The sequence below is a fragment of the Eumetopias jubatus genome, unplaced genomic scaffold, assembly GCF_037043125.1.
Source record: "Eumetopias jubatus isolate StellerSeaLion01/CBP00866 unplaced genomic scaffold, mEumJub1_p1.0 scaffold_3, whole genome shotgun sequence".
NCBI classification, from domain to species: domain Eukaryota; kingdom Metazoa; phylum Chordata; class Mammalia; order Carnivora; family Otariidae; genus Eumetopias; species Eumetopias jubatus.
The window spans coordinates 37,614,751-37,634,857 of record NW_028274809.1 but is presented as its reverse complement, the minus strand read 5'-3'; the positions used below and the strand labels follow the sequence as shown (position 1 = coordinate 37,634,857).

At 37.9% G+C, this 20,107-nt stretch overlaps 1 protein-coding gene across 4 annotated transcripts in view; it reads left to right on the top strand.

Annotated features, from left to right (window-relative positions):
- The window catches only part of PLCL1 (phospholipase C like 1 (inactive)), a 335,868-nt gene extending 316,365 nt beyond the window's left edge, over nucleotides 1–19,503 (top strand). For 2 of the 4 annotated variants that reach the window (XM_028125267.2, XM_028125292.2), the window contains exon 6: nucleotides 18,080–19,503. In XM_028125267.2, coding sequence (XP_027981068.1) covers nucleotides 18,080–18,262 — 183 coding nt within the window. In that variant the 3' untranslated portion in view covers nucleotides 18,263–19,503. Of the gene's footprint in view, nucleotides 1–956; nucleotides 992–18,079 lie in introns of all 4 variants that reach the window. The other 2 variants (XM_028125286.2, XM_028125277.2) reach the window with 2 other exon arrangements.
- Nucleotides 19,504–20,107: the final 604 nt, after the last annotated feature.

Genomic DNA, 20,107 nt, shown 5'->3' with positions numbered 1-20,107 from the left:
TTTCCCGTATACCCTGTCCCCCTCTGCAGCATAGCAGCTGAGGTGACCTTCCTAAACATAAATCTGGTCATATGCATGCTTAAAGCCCTTCCAAGTTTTCCTATGGCGCCTCCTGCAAACTTCCTAACTACCCCTATGGAGCTCTTTGTGATCTCTTTCCTCTCCAGCTTCATCTCTCATTGCCTTCCTCTTCCATGGGCCCCTCCAGCCACACCGAACTTTTAGTTCTCAATGGCACCAGCTGTGCTCTCATGCTGAGCAGTTACAAGAAGTGTCCCTTCTGCTTCAAAGGAGGTCTTTGGACTCTGTGGTTTATGCACTGCGGGGGGGCACTTTATCTGTGCTTCATCTGTTAGCTCAGGTTCCCAGTCTTCAGGACACCTTTTCTGACACCACCTCTTCTCCAGGCCCTCCATCCTCAACAGGGTTAGGCATCTCTGCCGTGTGTTTTCATGGTACCCTATTCTTCCGCTATCATAACACTTTAATCACCTCCTTATCTCTTTCCCACTAGAGGGTCTCTTACTTAAAATAATTAAATGATGAATCTTAACACAGCAATTTTAATCTGAGCCCTAATTAATAAATGACAGACCTTCAGTATATAAGGTGAGCTCAAAGAACCTTTCATCCAACCTCCTTCTTTAATAGAAAAGGAAACAGTAGCCCTCAGGAGTTAGTGGTGATATTTCCAAGGTCACCCAGCCAAATCCTAATTTGTTCATCATTCTTTCCACTGCAGACATCAGCCACAATCCCTGTCCTTTCTTACCCTTGTGACTGATTCTGGCTTTCTCTATGAGAAGCTTAGAAAGCTTTAGCTGGGACAAAAACATGGTTTAAATTCTATTTTGCCTTGATTATCAACCAATCAAATGGTGTGGTTAAAATTGTAACAGACCTGTCATTTCTCATTTAATTTTTTTTTTTTTTTTTTTTTTTTTTTTTTACCTGAGTTACAGGGAACGGGGATTCATTCAGGCTTCATCAGGTAAGAAGCATGTATGTGACAAGGCAGGAAACACGTCTCCTGAGAGGAAGAGAAGCCACAGAATGGGCAGCCTCACAGAGATTTAGGCTGGAAGACTATTGCAATCCAAGCAGGCTTTAGGGGACCGGGCTTTTTTCCTCAGGAGCAAGAATTGTGAATTTTCACTCTAGTGCGGTAGCCTTGGAAAGGCTTAGCTCGCTCACCTTTCTTGTTTTCCTCTGTGTATTTTCTAGCACCTCTTTCTGACTAAGGCTCTTTGAATTTCCCAGGTCACATTCTGAGAGAGTTAATCTGATTGCTTTCACTAATTGCCATCATTGCTTCCTGGAGCCAGGCTAGCTGACAGGTCACTGACCAGCTATTAATTGGCCACTCTTGGGCTACGTGTCCAAGCTTGGTCCAACTAGCTGTAGCCAGAGAGGCGTGCTCCGATAGAACAGAGTAGTGCCATCCCACCTCAAGGTCAGCGGGGGGCTAGTTTCTTTAGCAAGCGTCTGTGCACATGGACAGGATCACACAAGGCTTGTTCCGGATTTTCTACATGGTCACAATTTAAAGTTCGTCCAAAAATATGTGTTTTTTTTGGTCTGCATACCTAAGGCCTAAAAAATATCAGCTACTGAAATATTGGAATTGCCTATGAATGTTTTCTCCCACTAGTTTCTGATAGTTTGATCTTCACAGTTATGTGGGAAGAAATCCAAGGCCTGGATAGGATGAGCATTTAGGGAAGTATCAGCATAACACTGAATGGGTTTGGTGAATGTGTGATGAATTTTTCCAGGCATATATGTTTATAACGTGGATTTAAAAACAAGAATGTAAGAGTGATGGTGTCTGACATTCAGAAGAAATGTTTTGACAGGTGTATGTGATGATTTAATGGTGCATTTTTCCAGAAGGTGGACTGGGTGATGCTGTGGAGATGTGTATCTTTCAGGGAAGCAGTACCCATGGCTGTGAACTTGCCATTGAGTGTGAACTGCCACTCAGACTTTTCCTCTAACGTCACAGAGCTGGATCATTATTTTCAGAGGTGCTAATAATGTGTGAACCTTGGTTGGATTCTGGATTTGAAAAAGCTATTAAAGATATTTTGGGACATTTGGGAAAATTTAATATGCACTGCATATCAGATGAAATTGCTGAATGAGTGCTAATTTCACTGGGGTAATAATAGTGTGTGGTTATGCCCTTATTTTCATGATATGCCTACTGAGATATTTAGGGTGAAATATATGTAGATAGTTGGAATAGATAAATTGACTAAGTCAAAATGACATAATATGAACAATTGGTAAATATGGATACTATTTTTTTTTAAGATTTTATTTATTTATTTGACAGAGAGGTAGAGAGAGCCAGAGAGCACAAGCAGGGGGAATGGCAGAGAGAGAGGTTAAAGCAGGCTGAGCAGGGAGCCTGATGAGGAACTCGATCCCAGGACTCTGAGATCATGACCTGAGCCGAAGGCATGACGCTTAACCGACTGAGCCACCCAGGCACCCCAATATAGATACTATTATTTCAACTTTTGTGTAGCATAATTATGAAAATAAACAACATGTTGGAGCAAAATATGTTGCTAGTAGTTTGGTGTTGTGGATGGCTTGAGTTTGAGATCTGAAACTTGAGTGAGTCTCAGATTAGGGAAAACAGGTCTTGACATTTCCTTGGTGTAACCGTAATCTGGTGTTTAACCAAATGCCCTGCTGGCTATGAGGCACCAACAATGAACACCTCATTACTGACCAAATCTCCAAACAGTCATTGTGGAGGGAGCCACGCTGGCCACTCCTTGATTTAACTATTAATAAGAAATAGCCATTTCCTCTGATAGCTGCCTTACCTTCATTAATTAAAAAATGACCGGTTGCATGGAGATCGCAGGGAAGTTGCCCCTTGAACAGTTTCTTGCTGATAGCTATTTGGCCACTGCAACTGACATAACTTAGAACTCATGCCAGTGCCATTGGGTGCCTACTAGGCTGCAGGATGGGCTATCCTGCATACACCGTGAAACACTGCTAAAGGGGACAGTTTCAGCCTATTTAAAAGTGTTATGATTTTGCAGAGAATAAAGATGTCCTTGGTAAAAGGACACGTCTAGACCAGATGCAGTATGGCTGTCATTGGGCTGTAGGGAATGCCGCGCACATAGAAGTCTGTGTGAATGGTGCCTCTAGAGTTGTGCAGCCCAAGACCAGAGGTCACAAAATACCACTTGCCTGCTGGAATTCTCAGTGCTGTGGAGGCAGTTAAGCAGCAGAAGCCACTTTGTGATCACTCACCGTGTGGCCTGTTGTTACTACATCTACACTCTTTTTTTTTTCTAAAGATTTTATTTATTTATTTGACAGAGAGACACAGCAAGAGAGGGAACACAAGCAGGGGGAGCAGGAGAGGGAGAAGCAGGCTTCCCGCTGAGCAGGGAGCCTGATGCGGGGCTCGATCCCAGGACCCTGGGATCATGACCTGAGCCGAAGGCAGACGCTTAACAACTGAGCCACGCAGGCACCCCATACATCTACACTCTTATTCTGGCATTTTTGCAGATTTACCTTTTGGATAGATGAGGTAGCCAATAATTTAAGCAATGTAATCAGTAATTTCTTACAATGAAACCACACCAAGCAAATGCCAGGCAAATAGAAAGCATTTTAAAAGTCTTCTTCTAGTACTAGGAATAGTCTCTATAGTCTTTGCTCTGGGGTTTGGAGCATCCTACATCTTTCAGGTTGCTGTAAATGATCTTTTTTGAAATGGAAATAGTATGAGCTGGCCAAGTAGAGGTTTCTGTAGAAGCTCCTTCTGTGTTTGGCCTACAGCGCTCATGGCAGTATGAATTCGGATTTCAGGGTCATTTATTATCCAGTGAAAGTTAATTTGAGATATTGAAACTTTTAAACAGTATTTGTTTCTTTGTGCTGATGACCATCCATTACTGAAATTTCATTTGAAATGCAATTAATTATCTTTGTCACCTTGCTAAAGGTTGATACTAATCTTCTGTCCTCTCTTATTAGATTTGTTGACACAGAGGCAAATGATCACAATAATGGGAAGCAAAGAGCCCAGAGCCGGGGAATCAACAGGCAGTGGATTCTTACTGTTTTATTGAATGGTTCTTTTGTCAAAATGACAGCAAGAGAATTCTCAGGATACCGGTATCATCACACAAACCTACATTCATGAAGTTTTCTGCACTTGAGTCATATTTTTAAAGTTTAGCTCAGGGGTTTCTATTACTCAGCTCACTGGTGTTGAAACAATTTTGTTGACATTTTCTGTAAGTGGATTAGGCTCACAGTCATTTGCCCAAAGCAGACAGATGGCTTCTTAACCAGAGCACCCTTGCAGGAACTTATCTTATGGTATCTTCAAAAATATAATGGGTCTGTCACAAGAGATGATGTTTGTCATTAATTTCTTTTGGTGACAGATGATTTCAGTTCATTTTTACTTTCTCATCTGCCTTAAATAAAATGGCGTTTAACATTTTTTATTCCAATAGTGAGCAATGAATGCTTCAGTGTTTTACAGTGAGCAATGTTGTAACCTCTAATTTACAAACAAGAAAATAAGCGTTTGCCTGGGAAAGGATGACATGTTCCAGGGTTTCCCAAGGAAAATTCCGCCATCAGTGGGATCATTATTCTTTTAATTTTAATCATTATGGGGTTTTTCACAGGTTATCAATCCTGAATGTTATTCTCAGTAACTGTTTATTCCCTCTATTTTGCCAACTTGTCTTTTTTAAGTTTCAAAGTAGTTTTTGTTTCCTCTCATTTTGTAAGGTAGAGTACAGTAGACATCTATAACATTGTCATTATCAATAGCGAAATATTGTATTTACTGAAACTTTTACGTTTTCTGCTTATAGAATAATTATAATAGCTAACAATCATTAGAGTTTGCCACATATTATTCTAAATAATTCACATGTATTATCTCTCTTAATCTGGCAGTAAGCCCAGAGGTGAATATAATTATTAGAGCCATTTTATGGATGAGGAAACTGAGGCACCAAGTGACCTTGTTCAAGGTCAAAAAGCTAGTAAGTGGTGGAACCCAGAATTTGAATTTAGGTAGTCTGACAGCAGAGGTCCCATTACATTGACCTACAGAATAGCAGTATGGTTACAGTTCAACGTCTCTGGGCCAGATTGTTATTATATGAGCAAAATGTGGAATCCTTAGAATCAGATGTATTCTTTCATCACTCCTGGAGTTCTGGCTCTGCTCCCCAGTTTGTGTGTGCTGCCATCTTGGGCAGCCAACCTATGTGGTAGGTTTTCTGGAGCTTATGGATACTGCAAGGAGAATCAGTATCCCAAGGATCTGAGAACTAACAAGTCCTCACATTAATGGCATCCTTGAAAATGTTCAGCTGGTGCCTGTAATGAATTTGATTCTTCTACAGTCTTCTTTTTTGGATCTTATCTATTGGGACCTATGATATCTTTTTTTTAAATAATTTATTTATTTGAAAGAGAGAGCATGCACAAGAGAGCAAGCTGGGGGAGCAGCAGGGGGAAAGGGAGAAGACTCCCTGCTGATCAGGGGGCCCTGATCAGCCCCAAGTGGGGCTCAATCCCAGGACCCTGGTATCATGATCTGAGCTGAAGGCAGATGCTTAACCAACGGAGCCACCCAGGTGCCCCAAGGCTTATGATATCTTTAAAATGAAAACCAATCATCTTCTCCACACTTCTCCCACTCATGAATCTTCTGCCATTGCTTTTGTATTTCTGAAAATTGGACTCAGATCAAAATTATTAAATGATTTCAAACTCTGTACCCACATTCAAGGCAAAATTAACATCAAAGTATCAGCACAAAGAAAGTATTTATGTATGGGACACTCCTGGGGTTTTATCAAAGGATTTTTTTCCTCTTTAAACCAAATAGGGCTTATACTATTTTTTTCTTCTCTCCATTTATTAGATCTATTAGATGACATGTGCAGCATATCGTGTTATGCAACTAAATGTGAAGAAAAATAACACACTGAAGAAAAAGCATCATCTGTTGGTCTGGGGAGTGGACCAGAAGGAAGTTATTTCCTTCACACTTCTTTCCTGTGTGAACCTGGGCAGTGTATTTACTTAGCTTTCTTGAGTCCATTTCTTCACCTGTAAAGTTGAAAAAAATTATAGCTGATCTTCAAATATCTCAAAAATGTGAAATAATTGCTAAGAACTCTTTCTTAGCAGAACCAAAAGATACTGTCACCAAGTAATACTTTACTGAGCATTTTCCACTTGCATTGTTTTTTCTTCAGTATAAATTTAAAGGAAACAAAATGGGGGCATCTGGGTGGCTCAGTTGGTTAAGCATCTGCCTTCAGCTCTGGTCATGATTGCAAGGTCCTGTGATCAAGCTCTGAATCAGCTTCCCTGCTCAGACTCAGGGAGTCTGCCTGTCCTTCTGCCTCTCCCTCTGCCCTTCCCCCTGCTCATTCTTTATCTTTCTCTCTCTCTCTAACAAATAAATAAAATCTTTTTCAAAAAAGGAAACAAAATAAATTCTAAGTAGGTGAATTATAAGGAAAAAATGGGATGCATTTAGCCATTTTGTGCTATGTCACAAAGGCAGTATCCTTCCAGATCACTGTCCCGTACCATCTCTATCTCTATCGGTAAGACTGTAGGAGGATTGAGGACTCAAGGCAAGCATCACAATTATATCATATTTCACTGATTATACGATGCCAAAAAAGAGATGAAGATGCTTCTCTGTCTTCCAAATTATTGCTCATTTGCAATAAGTCTCCTTAAGCAGGAGACTTGCCTGATCCCCTAGACTACGTGTTCTCACCACAACACATTCCTTTCCTTTAAGCACATGGCACAACTTGTGATTAGATATAGTTTTATTTTTGTGGTTTTTTGATTAATGCTTGTATTCCCTAACTAGACCTCCATTCTATGTGGGCAGGAAGGGCATCTGTGCTCACCATCTTACCCTGAGTCTAGCCCTGTAGTTCTTCATGAGTACAGTACTGCGGGCACTTTGCAAAATTGTGGAGGTGATGGAAGAATTCTCTGGGGACGTTGGGTGGATACAGCCAGGAATGCTGGATATTGTGCATGGTACGGGACAGAGCAACATAATGAACAGTTGCCTGCATCCTGCAAGACTTTTAAGTCCTGCCCTACTAAACCATCTAAAATACGAACTGGAGTACTTTAGTAAATGATATTAATTTTTTTTACAAGAAGTTGTGTGGAAGGCCCAGTACATGAGGAAAACATAGGTACTGAGAGGCATGTCTAAATGAATAAAGATATTGTTTTTAAATTATTGAATAATTTATTCACTCTGGGCATTCTGTCTACTTGATTGTATGATTGCTATACAGTAAGTGATATTGGAACAAACTGGGAAGGAAGAAACTAGTTTTAATTACTTTGTTATTTTTCACAGTCCATGGTGGCATCACACAGTGTCCTGTGAAGTAGAAGCTGATATTATCAATCACAAGAAAAATATCTTTTGAGATACATTTGAAGACTTGGCAACTTTGGTGGGGGGTATGGATAGTATTTATTTCCTCACTTGTGGGATTATCACACTTTTTCTCCCTGGTGAGAATCTGGGCTTGTCTTGGCATGCTATCCCTACCTTAATTAAGGTTGTTTCCTTTCTTCGTTTATTATACGCAAATAAGCCTGGACTGTTGCCATTCTTTGTTTTTATACGAGTGTCTCTCTGGTACATCTGCATTGTCATTTTCCTATATTCTTTGTGTGTGTGGAATTGCATCTGATCTCTTTATTTCTCTTTGGAATTTAAATGAATTCATATTAAGTAAGTACAGGCCTCTGCCTACTTCATTATGGTTTCTTGTGTGCTTCCCTGGGCGTTTATATATCACAATACATATTATTTTGTTTTAAACAACCATTCTTTTATTTCTCATTAACAGTATAGTTAGAATACTATATTTACTTACTTTTTAATATCTGTAACCACCTTATATTATTTCTGACTTTCATTTTAGGATAATAAAGGGAGCCTTACAAAATATTTGTTTGAATGGGCTTTGGTTTTGGGGCGCCTGGGTGGCTTATTTGGTTAAGCATCTGCCTTTGGCTCAGGTCAGGATCCCATAGTCTTGGGATTGAGCCCTGTATCGGGCTCCCTGCTCAGTGGGGAGTTTGCTTCTCCCTCTCTCCGACCCCTGCTCTTGCTGTCTCTCACTATCTCTCTATCTCTCAAATGAAGAAAGAAAATATTTAAAAAGAAAAAATAAAGGGCATCGAGAACCACAGGTCAAAGACAAAGTCTGATATATGGAATATGTTTAGTAAATATTTGCTTGATGAACAGATAGAAATAAAGCAAAAATGAAGATCTAAGTCCTTATTGATAACTAAAGGAAACCTCCATTGTTCCTAAATCAAAGGAAGGTCATGGGTATGTCTTGGTTCATACATAGGTAGCTCAGAACAATAGACAACAGGGACAACAAATGGGATTTGGAAATATTAAATTCTATACTTTTTTTAAATATTGATTTTATTTATTGATTGATTTAAAGATTTTCTTTCTTTCTTTCTTTCAAAATTTTATTTATTTATTTGCGAGAGGGAGAGAGAGAGCATGAGATGAAAGAGAGAGAAAGGATGAGTGGGGGGAGGGGCAGAGGGAGAAGCCCACTCCCCACTGAGCAGGGAGCCTGACACAGACCTGGGGCTCCATCCCAGGACCCTGAGCCGAGCGCAGATGGCTAACCAACTGAGCCACCCAGGTGCCCCTTAAAGATTTTATTTTTAAGTAATCTCTACACCCAATGTGGGGCTCAAACTTACAACCCTGAGATCAAGAGTTGCATGCTGCACCGACTGAGCCAGCCAGGTGCCCCAGTACTTCTTTTTAAGCTCAGTCAACAAGTGTATCTCAGTGTAATAGGTTTAACTGATGAATGTGCTAGTACCCATCACTAATGGTACCTGTTGTCAGCACTGTTGCTACTGGATTGTTATTAATATTATTGTTATTCTATTTTTCAGCTTTATTGAGATATAATTAATATATAACATTGTGTAAGCTTGAGGATTATATATGTAAGAAAGATAATTATATGAGGTGTTGAGTGTGTTAACTAATTTATTATGGTAGTATATAATATATGTAATATATGTACAGTGAGATGATTATCATAGTAAGTTAGTTAACACACTCATTGACTCATATAATTATCTTTTTCTTTTTGTAGTGAGAACTTTTAAGATCTACTTTCTTTGGCTCAGGTCATGATCCTGGAGTCCCGGGATCGAGTCCCGCATCGGGCTCCCTGCTCAGCGGGGAGCCGGCTTCTTCCTCTAACCCTCCCCCCTCTCATGTACTCTCTCTCTCTCTCATTCTCACTCTCTCAAAATAAATAAATAAATCTTTAAAAAAAAAAAGATCTACTTTCTTAGCAACTTCCAAGTATACAATACGGTATTATTAACTATAGTCACCATGCTGTGCGTTAAATTTCCAGAACTTACTCGTATTGTGATTGGAAGTTTGTACTCTTTGACCACCTTCGCCTATTTTCCCTATTCCTCGCCCCTGGCAATCATCAAACTACTTTTGTTTCTATGAATTGTGTTTTTTTAGATTATACATAAAAGAGATCATCTAGTATTCGTCTTTCTCTGTCTGACTTATTTCATTTAATATAATGCCCTTGAAATGCATCCATGTTGTTGAAAATGGCAGGTTTAGCTTCTTTCTCTCATAGCTGAATAATGTAGTATATAAATAACATCTTTTTAAATGTTATTAGCAGCTACACATATATAGAAACATTAAAGATATATATATGTATTAAAGAAGAGGGCTATAGATATGTATGTATATACATTTATCTGTTTGTTTGATGGATACTTAAATTGTTTCCATGTCTTGGCTATTGTAAATAATGCTGTAATGCACATGTTAGTGTGAATATCTCTTCAGATCCTGATTTCATTTCCTTTGGATATACACCCAGAAGTGGAATTGCTGGATTGTAGAGTAGTATTTTTGGTATTTTTGAGGAATCTCCACACTGTTAATTGGCTGCACCAATTTACATTTCCAGCAGTGCACAAAGGGCCCTTTCCTCCATATCCTTGCCAGTGCTGGTTACCTCTTGTCTTTTTGATAATAGTCGTTCTAACAGGTGTAAGGTAGTTTTGGTATCTTACTGTGGTTTTGATTTGCATTTTCCTGATGATTAATGATGTTGAGCACCTTTTCATATACCTGTTGGCCATTTGTATGTCTTATTTGGAAAAATGTTTATTCAGGCCTTTTGCCCATTTTATATTGGATTATTTATTTTTTGTTATTGAGTTGTTAAATATTTTGAGTTGTTATATCTATGTATATATATATTGAGTTCCTTATGTATTTGGATATTAACCTCTTATCGGATATATGGTTTGCAAATATTTTCTCCCATTCAGTAGGTTGCCTTTTCACCTTGTTGATTATTTCTTTTGCTGTAAAGATTTTTAATTTGATGTAGTCTCACTTGTTTATTTTGGCTTTTGTTGCTTGTGCTTTTGATGCTGTACTATATCAGTTACGGTAGTTTTGTAGTGTAGTTTAAAATCAGGAAGTGTGATGCCTCCAGCTTTGTTCCTTTTCAGATTGCTTTGGCTATTTGTAGTCTTTTGTGGTTCCAGATGAATTTTAGAATTGTTTTTCTCTTTCTGTGAAAAATGCCATTGGGGTTTTGATAGGGATTGGCCTGAATCTATAGATGACATTGGGTAGCATGGATATTATAATATTAGTTCTTCTGAGCCATAAACATGAGATATCTTTCCATTCATTTGTGTTTTCTTCAATTTCTTTTATCAGTATCTTGTAGTTTTCGGTATGCAGATCTTTCACCTTCTTGGTTAAATTTAAGTATTTTATTGTTTTTGATGATATTGTAAATTGGATTTTTTTCTTTATTTCTTTTTCTGATCATTTATTGTTAACTGATAAACACTATTGATTTTTGCATGTCAATTTTGTATCCTGCAACTTTACTGAATTCATTTATCAGTTCTAACTGTTGTTTGGTATAGTCTTTAGGGCTTTCCATATATAAGATTAGGTCATCTGTAATCAGAGACAATTTTACTACTTCCTTTCTGATTTGGATGCCCTTTCTCCCTTCCTTCCTTCCTTCCTTCTTTCCTCTCTCTTCCTTCCTTTTTCTTTTCTTTTCTTTGCTTTTTTTCTTTTCTTTCCCCTCCTCTCCCCTCCCCTCCCATCCCTTCCCTTTTCCTTTCCTTTCCTTTCCTTTCTTTTTTCTCCCACCTAACTGCTCTGGCTAGGATTTGCAGTACTATGTTGAATAGAAATAGTGGGAGTAGGCACCCTTGTCTTGTTCTTGATCTTAGATGAAAAGCTTTCAACTTTTCACCATTGACTATGATGTTACTTGTGGTCTTGTCATATGTGGCCTGAATTATGTTGAGGTACATTCCTTCTATACTCAGGTTGTTGAGAGTTTTTTTTTTTTTAAGATTTTATTTATTTATTTGACAGAGAGAGACACAGCGAGAGCAGGAACACAAGCAGGGGGAGAGGGAGAGGGAGAGGCAGGCTTCCCGCGGAGCAGGGAGCCCGATGCGGGACTCGATCCCAGGACCCTGGGATCATGACCTGAGCCGAAGGCAGACGGTTAATGACTGAGCCACCCAGGCACCCCAGTTGTTGAGAGTTTTTATCATGAAAAGATGTTGAATTTTGTCAAATGATTTTTTATGCATCTATTGAGATGATCATGATTTTTATGTTTCATTCTCTTTCTATGATATAATTATAATTATTAGTGATTAGTGTTTAAATAATGTTAAATGACTTCATTTATATATATATATATATATATATACTCAACAACACAAAGATGGTTTCTTCTATATTAAAAACTATTTTTAAAAAACATGGTCAATGCAAAGGTTTTCTGCTTAAGACACAGTTACCATTTTGAAGTAAATAAGGTTCTTTATTCCTTCAACATTCAAGTTAGTCAAGATTTCCTGATGAGGAGGATATTGTAACAATGCAGGATGTTATTTGAAAAAGAAATGTGGAAAAAGATTTTATTTGCCAGATCTTAAAACATATGTTTTCAAATTTAACTTTCTTTTTTTTGAGATTTAAAATTTTAATTTATATTTTAATTCACATGTAGTAAAATTCAGTGTTGTGGTGTAGAGTTCCATGAATTTTTAGGAATCTGTTGTTACATATCTAGCACCATGATCTGTTTCAAATTTAACTTTCAAATATAATTTTCATTATGTTGAATTTCAACAGATTCTAGCTTCAAACTTTTTATAGCCTTTTGTATAGTTGTGCTTATTAAACATGTCATTCTGCTTTATTTTGCAATGTTGTCTTCTCCTTGGTATTAAATTATTCTCAAAATTTCTTTGAAATATCTTCTACATTTTATAAACTAGTCTTCCTTCAGAATTAGATTCTCAGGTATTAAAAAGACTTATTTATTTTCTGTTTCCACAGTCTTCAGAAACATTTGATTAATTGGAGTTTATGAACAATACTAAAATAAATCAGTCACGAAACTAATTTAAAAACCTGACCTTTATATAAAATTGTAAAAGACAATGGGTCAGGTGAACATGTCCAGTGTAGTCCCCTTTCTGTTCCTTTAAGAATAAAATAATTTTATTGCATTATGTAATAAAGATTTGAAAACAGTGTTAACTTGTTTTGAGTTCAGAGTTTTAGGCGAAGAGTAACGTATGGCTTCATATGGCTCCATAACATTGGCTCCATTAATCCAATGCTCTTAGACCAAAACTGTCTACGATTATTCATCCATATTTCTTGAGAATTCATAGAGTTAAAATTCAACTTTTTAACTGACTAGTAGAATGCAGTTGGAATATTTGGTTGCCAAAATATTGAAAAATAATAAATCTGACTATTGATAATTAAATGCAATGGAAACTTCTATTTATTTTGCAATTAAGTTATTTTGTCCATGAATCTCCTAATAGCTATACTTTTGTGCCCCATAACTCTTGTTAACATCTTGTTTCCAAACCCTACATGACTAGGCTTTTGTTCTGGAGAGCAAGAACTCCAGGCCATCTTTGCAGAGCTTTACCCAATATTCTAGAAATGTCACATCTGTTATGACATCACCACATTTTTGATCTGCTATTTTAATTTGTCAAATGAAGAACATTGTAGAAATTATTTCTACCTCTTTGCAACAAAACATTTAGCCTCTTCAGATAATACAGAGATTCCCAAAAAGCATGGTTTTTGAAATAGTAAGATGGTAGTAGGGTACAACTCACCATCACATGGTTTTGTCCAACAAATGGTAGCTAGCACGAATAAAGAGCTGCTAATTCCACCATGCTGTCTATGGCTGACTTTTACTACAGTATTGTTCATAGCTATTGACACTAGCTGTAGGTGCGGACTCTCACATGAAAGAATATCAGGGGAATCAATCTGCCTTTGAGTATGTGCTGAAAAATACCCATACAAGTCTGTCTGGAGATGGAGCTACATTTGTTTATGTGTGTAGATGTGTATATGTGAGGGTCTATCCATTCCCAGAGTCTCAATTAGCTTCTTTAAATATTTGTGGTGTGCTCTGAGACAACCCACGTATTTCCTTCACATGTCACAAGGACACTAGTCATGATGTCCTCCTGCTCTTTTATGCACTAATAACACAAGGGATAGTGCAGTTCATGGGAAAATGGGTGTAAAGGAATCATGGATGTCTTTTGTAAGTTATTCTGCCAGAATGTAGTCAAAATTATTTTTGAACAGTGTTGGGTAGGGAGGGAGTTGCCTTTCTTAGTAGAAGAGGAATAATAAAAATCCTGAATGTCTTTTGACAGATAATAAAATATGTTCTTAATAGATAACTTCCAAATATATAACTAATAAGTTCCTTACATTTAGAATTCCAGTTTTTTTACAGTTATGATATAATGAGATAATCTGTGCAAATTTGCTTATACTTAGTTTATTAAGTGTTCAATAAATGTTAGCTTCTGTGTAGGGTTGTGATGATATTTTACTGTCAGTAATAAGTTTATTAGTAGTAATAAAACTTGTGGCATTGTACAGCAAGCCCATTTACAGTCTAAATTGTATCAGATATTTCTTGATTTTTAGATAATGTGTTTTAATTGCAATCTAATGCAGTTGTAAGGATTTGGTTATGACTGCTTAATCTCTTTTTTAAATATTCATTAATCATCACTAATTTTTATTTTATTTTATTTTTTTATTTTTTTTTTAAAGATTTTATTTATTTATTTGAGAGAGAGAGAGAGAGGAGAGAGAGAGAGCACGTGAGAGGGGGGAGGGTCAGAGGGCGAAGCAGACTCCCTGCTGAGCAGGGAGCCCGCAGGGAGCCCGATGCGGGACTCGATCCAGGGACTCCAGGATCATGACCTGAGCCGAAGGCAGTCGCTTAACCAACTGAGCCACCCAGGCGCCCAATCATCACTAATTTTTAGATTCAAAGTCTCTATAGTGATCTCTCTATGGTTTTCTGTGATGCCAAGAGTTACTCTATAAATATGATGAAAACTCTATAAATATAAATATTATATAACACCAAGTAAAATTCTCTCCTCTCCTCTCCCAAGACCTCTACTTGAGGAGAATTTTTGAGCATATTTCTTTGGAAACGTCTGTTACAATACTCGTTAAATACACACAACACACTAATCCCTTTAAATTGATCAGCTGATTTGAATACCTAATACATCTTGTAGGAAATGATACATAGGACAAAACGTTTGAAAGAGGAGATACCATATAGGCTGGCTTGTTAGGAGTTTGAGAGGGAGCATAACAGAGTCGAGAGACGGATGCTTGTTGGCCAGGGGAAATTGCAGCACATAAAATGGGAAAAAGTACTAAAAAGGAATGCCAGGATGGGGGTTGTTAACCATAAATTTCACTCTTTTTGTAGTTTTGCCTGGTATGAGTTTTTCCTGGTTCTGATATCCTAAGAGGGGAGGATTCATGGAGTGGATTCCTTGGGCCACAGAACAGAAAGATGACCTTTATTCTTCCTTCTTTAAAGAACAGAAAAAAAAATTTTTTTTACATAAATGTTTCAATGTAAAATGTAAAAATTCAATTGTAAAACTGTCTTTGATTTTGTCTTCTTCTATTAGTTAACAATTGAGTTTCTTTTTCTATTTCTTCTCTGCCTGTGTGGTTCAGCCAGGACATGGTGTCTCCTGGTTATCAGGAGATGATGTAGTTGTGTTTTCGTGCACTGGCACAAACTGTTTTCTCCAATTGGCCATTGTTTTCTGGAGAGAGGGACTTCTGTGTACCGGAACTGGCACAGTCTGGCATGCAGGCTTGCATGCCACCTCTCAGAACTGATGAGACAACATTCTGGCTGATTAATCAGATAGGTTTCATAACCTGCTGCAGAACAAGGGGAGGGGAGAACATTATGCATTAGTGGCATCCAGCTTGCACGTTTCACTCTTTTCTTGCAATTAGGGAAGATGCCAATTTTGCTTTTGTTGCAATTTTAAAATGCTTAATGAAACGTTTAGAACTAAAAGGAAAATGATCTCTTAAAAGTAACACTGAAAATGAGTGTGGATCTGATCTTTTTATTAATACAGTTTGGTTTTTAAGAGAATCTTTCCATTTGTAAAACCAGTGGCAATATACCTATCTCTGCAAAACAGACTCTCGCCGATGCATTTTAGACAGATTAGTAAAATTTATATATTAACATTTGTACAGTGCCAGGATATTCATTATAGTAGTAGACTGTGATACCTGCTTTTCACGTCACCTTATAGCGTAGTTTACTTGTGATTACCAAAATTACAAACAACTCTTCAACATTGTTTCTTTAATCTTTAACACTGTGAGGAAGGCTGAAGGTTATTTTCATGTTTACAGAAGAGCAAGTGGCCCAGGGAGAAATAGTTGGAGCTAAGAGTAAAACTAAGATAGCCTGACTTTTGTCCTTGCCAGCGTGTCCTTGGTGCACCTGATCTGCCCGAATCTCTAGATAACACCTCCAAGTTCTGTCAGACTCTGCCACATGAGCAATGATTTTCTTTATATCTGCATTGTTTTCATGGGTAACAGTGAATAGGAGGCTCTAATGTGCTTTGGAGAGAGTGCATGATTTTCCTTGAAGAGATGCCATATCACATAGTGGTCAAGACTGCAGACTCTGGAGCCAACTGCTGGACTTTATTTAAACCCCAGCTCTACCACGAAGTAGCTGCATGACTCTGGGAAAGGGGACTGCTCTGGGCCTCAGCTTTTTTTTTTTCATCAATAAACCGAGAATAAGAAAAGTGTCTATCTTCATAGGGTTGCTGTGACAATTGAATGAATGAATGAACATATGTAATGCACAAAAAAGAGTGCCTGTACAGAGTAAGCACTTTATATGTATTATTATTATCATTTAAGAATTGCACTTTTCCAAGTGGTACTTTGTTTTTCAGTGTCCAGAGGGAACTCATCCCTGTTCAGAACTGACTCCCCAAATTCCGCTGGCATAGTGAATATTTTTCTTTAGAAAATCCATCTTTATATGACAGAGTGTTCATTCTCTAGTCTTTAGTCTTAGTCTAAATTATAAACATGGTGTGGGAAATAGGACACTGGACTGAGGTCCAAGACCTGGACTTTAGTCCCAGCTCGTCATTTCCCAGCTGTGACCCTGGGTCAGTCACTAAACCTCATCAGGCTCTGCCTCTTTTCTCCTCATGAGAAAGCTAGACTATAAAACTTCCACGTCCACTTATAAAATCCCTTTCCGTGACTGAGGTGATTGGGATAAGTCCACTTTAACAAAAATATTAGGCAAAGCCATCCTTGTGTATCCCATTTAGTTAAAGCCTTTTATTAGAAGGATTTCACTATTATTACATAGGTAGGATTGGCAAGTGCTTGTGTAGATTTTGAGGAATGGAATATGCTACGGCATTTTTAAACATGTGTTTCGTTGGACACCCTGAGGAAAAACGACTCATCAAATTAAACAGCGTATCACGGAGCACGTTGGTTAAAATAGGTGACTTACCCTTTTGCTGAGTCTGTGCTTTGTGGAGGAACTCTCCAGCCATCAGCGTCCGCATCCTCCCACACTGTCCTCTGCAGTTCGGGGTCACCTCCCCACTGCAGTGGTAATGGAGAGGGGAGAGAGGAGGGACCATCTCCTCTTTTGTCTGTGCCCCATGGGAGTAGGTTCCGGCTTCCCCACACTTGGTCCTTCGGGTGCCAGGGTCAGCATCAGCTTATATACTTGATCATTGTTAATGAAGAAGTAAAATAAGAAATAAAAAAAGGAGAAAAAGTCTTTCTCAAGTGCTGATGTTCCTGAGAGCTGATGATTTCCTGTGATCCTCATTTGCTTTTTGTTTTGATTGACATACTGAGCCTCCGAAGCCGCCCCCCCCTTTTTTTCCTCCATCAGTCAGATGGGAACATTGTCTTTAGGGTGATGGAAAAGACAGAAGGAATATGGGTAACTAATAATTTATTAAAAGGCAGATTGCAAGGATAATCCAATGTATAAAAACCCAGTTTACCAAGCATAATGGTATGTGATTTACTTTACAGAAGATATTTTGCTTTGTAAGCTCTTGTACACTGAGGGGCTGATTTAATTTTCAGTTCTTTAAAGAAGAGCTTCTTTCCTTGTTTTCTCCCAAGCTTAGGAATGCTGGGCCTGAGTGGGACAGGAGTTCCAGCAGTGTGCAAAGTTGCAGACTGTGGGGAGGGACGGATTCACCGTCCTCAGAAATGCAAAGGACAACTCCCCCCCCCCCAACCCCCCCGAGGTTATTCCTTATTGCAGGAATCTCAAGAGCCTACTGGCAACCACAGAGCCGACTGGGAAGGCTAAAGTTGAGGCCCTGGGCTTAAAGAGCAAAGACCCTGAGCAGGGCCAGAAAAGAGCCTGGGGATAATCCCTGCAAAAGTGAGCTCTGAGGGTCTGGGTCCATTTCCTCCCTGAGCAGTAGCACAAATATATAGAGTGATGTTACTCAGGATACGCCTGGTCCATAACTTTCTTTTTTGGTGTATATTTCTCCTTGTTTGTAGGGCCAAGGAGATCTGTTGAAGAATGCCAAGAATGAAGCCATAGAAAACATGAAGCAGATCCAGCTGGCGTGCTTGTCCTGTGGACTTAGTAAAGCACCCAGCAGTGGTGCAGAAGCCAAGAGCAAACGTAGCCTGGAAGCCATCGAGGAGAAAGAGAGTGGCGAGGAGAATGGGAAGCTGTGACCCTGCGCAGTACTGACATGCACACCCAGCCTTCCCCTTGAGGACTCCGGTTTTTCTCTCTGGTTTTCTTTCTTTCAGCTTTTTAGAAGTTCACAAAAAGATGCCCTCTGTGGGGTGTTGGACATAGATATTTTCACGTCAGTATTTTAATGTAGTTAATTTATCTAAGTTAAAACCTTTAGTAGCGGTGTTTAAAAATTCTCGGATGTGTGTACATACCCATGTATGGATGTGGGTGGGAGTGTGTGTGTGTGTGTGTGTATGTGTGTTTGTATGAGAGAGAGAGACAGAGAGAGAGAGACAGAGAGAGACAGAGAGAGACAAAGAAAGAACCAGAAAGTGACAGAGAGAGAAAAAGAGATTGAGAAAGAGAGCTCGAGATCCTATGAAAATCTATTCTTTGTTGCATTATTCATTTAGTAAGTTATTACTTTATCATTTTGGGACAAATTTGTTAATCTGAAATTCTAAAGAGCACTTACTATAACCGGTTACTGTGTTTACTTTACTTTGTCATTTAATTTAGAGATCTTAACATAGGTTATTAGCAAAGGAAGCCAAATTTACCAATGCATAGATGTTTTGATAGATTAAATATCGATTAGAAAATTCTTAAGAATCACAGTAGAAATAAAAGTGAGTGAAAGGTAAACAAGTCATCAGAATTTCTGAGGTCAGCAAAATCATTTCTTCAGTTAGAAAGTCTTTAAACTATTTATTAAATAAAATCAATTTTTAGAAAGTTTTTTGGTAGTTGTTTAACAAACATATGATTTCAATGGAAAAGCTAATCATAAACGAATTTATACCCACCTCTGCAGAACTCTGAAACACAGTGAGAGCTCTGTTGTAATTAGGACTTTGATGTGACATGATTTTCAGTTATAAAATTTCAAGGTTGAGATTTGTTGGAAGGTCTCATTCTTCCAAACTGGGAGTCTAGCATTCATTTTCTATAATGGACATGAGCCGCCAGGAGGTCTTGTCTTTGATTAAATATAATTTGTTGTACTAAATTTAAATTGAAAGACATTGTTCAAACAATACCACATTATCATGTTGAGCTGATATAAATTCTGTGGGTCAGATAACATCTTTGTGATGATTTAAGAACTAACATTACAAATATGATAAAATTTTAATACATGAACAAAAACTTACACACAAAAGAAACAAACTAATTAGGGTACATTTATAATTGCATCCAGATAATTTTTACCCTAATATCTTCATAAAGTACTTGAGTGTAAAATGTTTGTTACCTCCAGAAGAACTAAATGTTCTATGGTTATGAAAATATATTTATTTAAAACATTGCTTTTATTTTGAAAAGCTTCTTAATTAATTTGATTAACAAATACACCAGTTTTGGGGGAACCTAGAGAAGATAATTGTTGACATTTTGCAAATATAAGCATCTTCTATAGCTACTGTGTTGAGTTATTTCTGACTTCTTAACACTATTATGTTCGTGTTGCACATTACTGAAAGTAAAGATATGAAACAACACTTTTATTGTTTTCCTTTATTGTGAATTCATTGAAAAGAGAAAAAGTAATGAAAATAATGACATATAATGATATTATATTAAAAATATCTCAAAGGGTATGATATTTCCATGGACCAAAAATGATGAAATTTCTCCTTGGGTTTTAAACTGGGCACTTGGGGAGGTTCATGACCTCATTTTAAGGTAGGTTTCCAATGGTACTATAATCGCCTGAAAAAATTTCTTTACCCTCCATTATACTTAACCTGCATAGTAAAAGGAATAGTAGAATGCAGGTATCTGAACTCCTTATGATAAAAAGGAGGTGATAGAGACAGAAACAAAACCCACTTTAC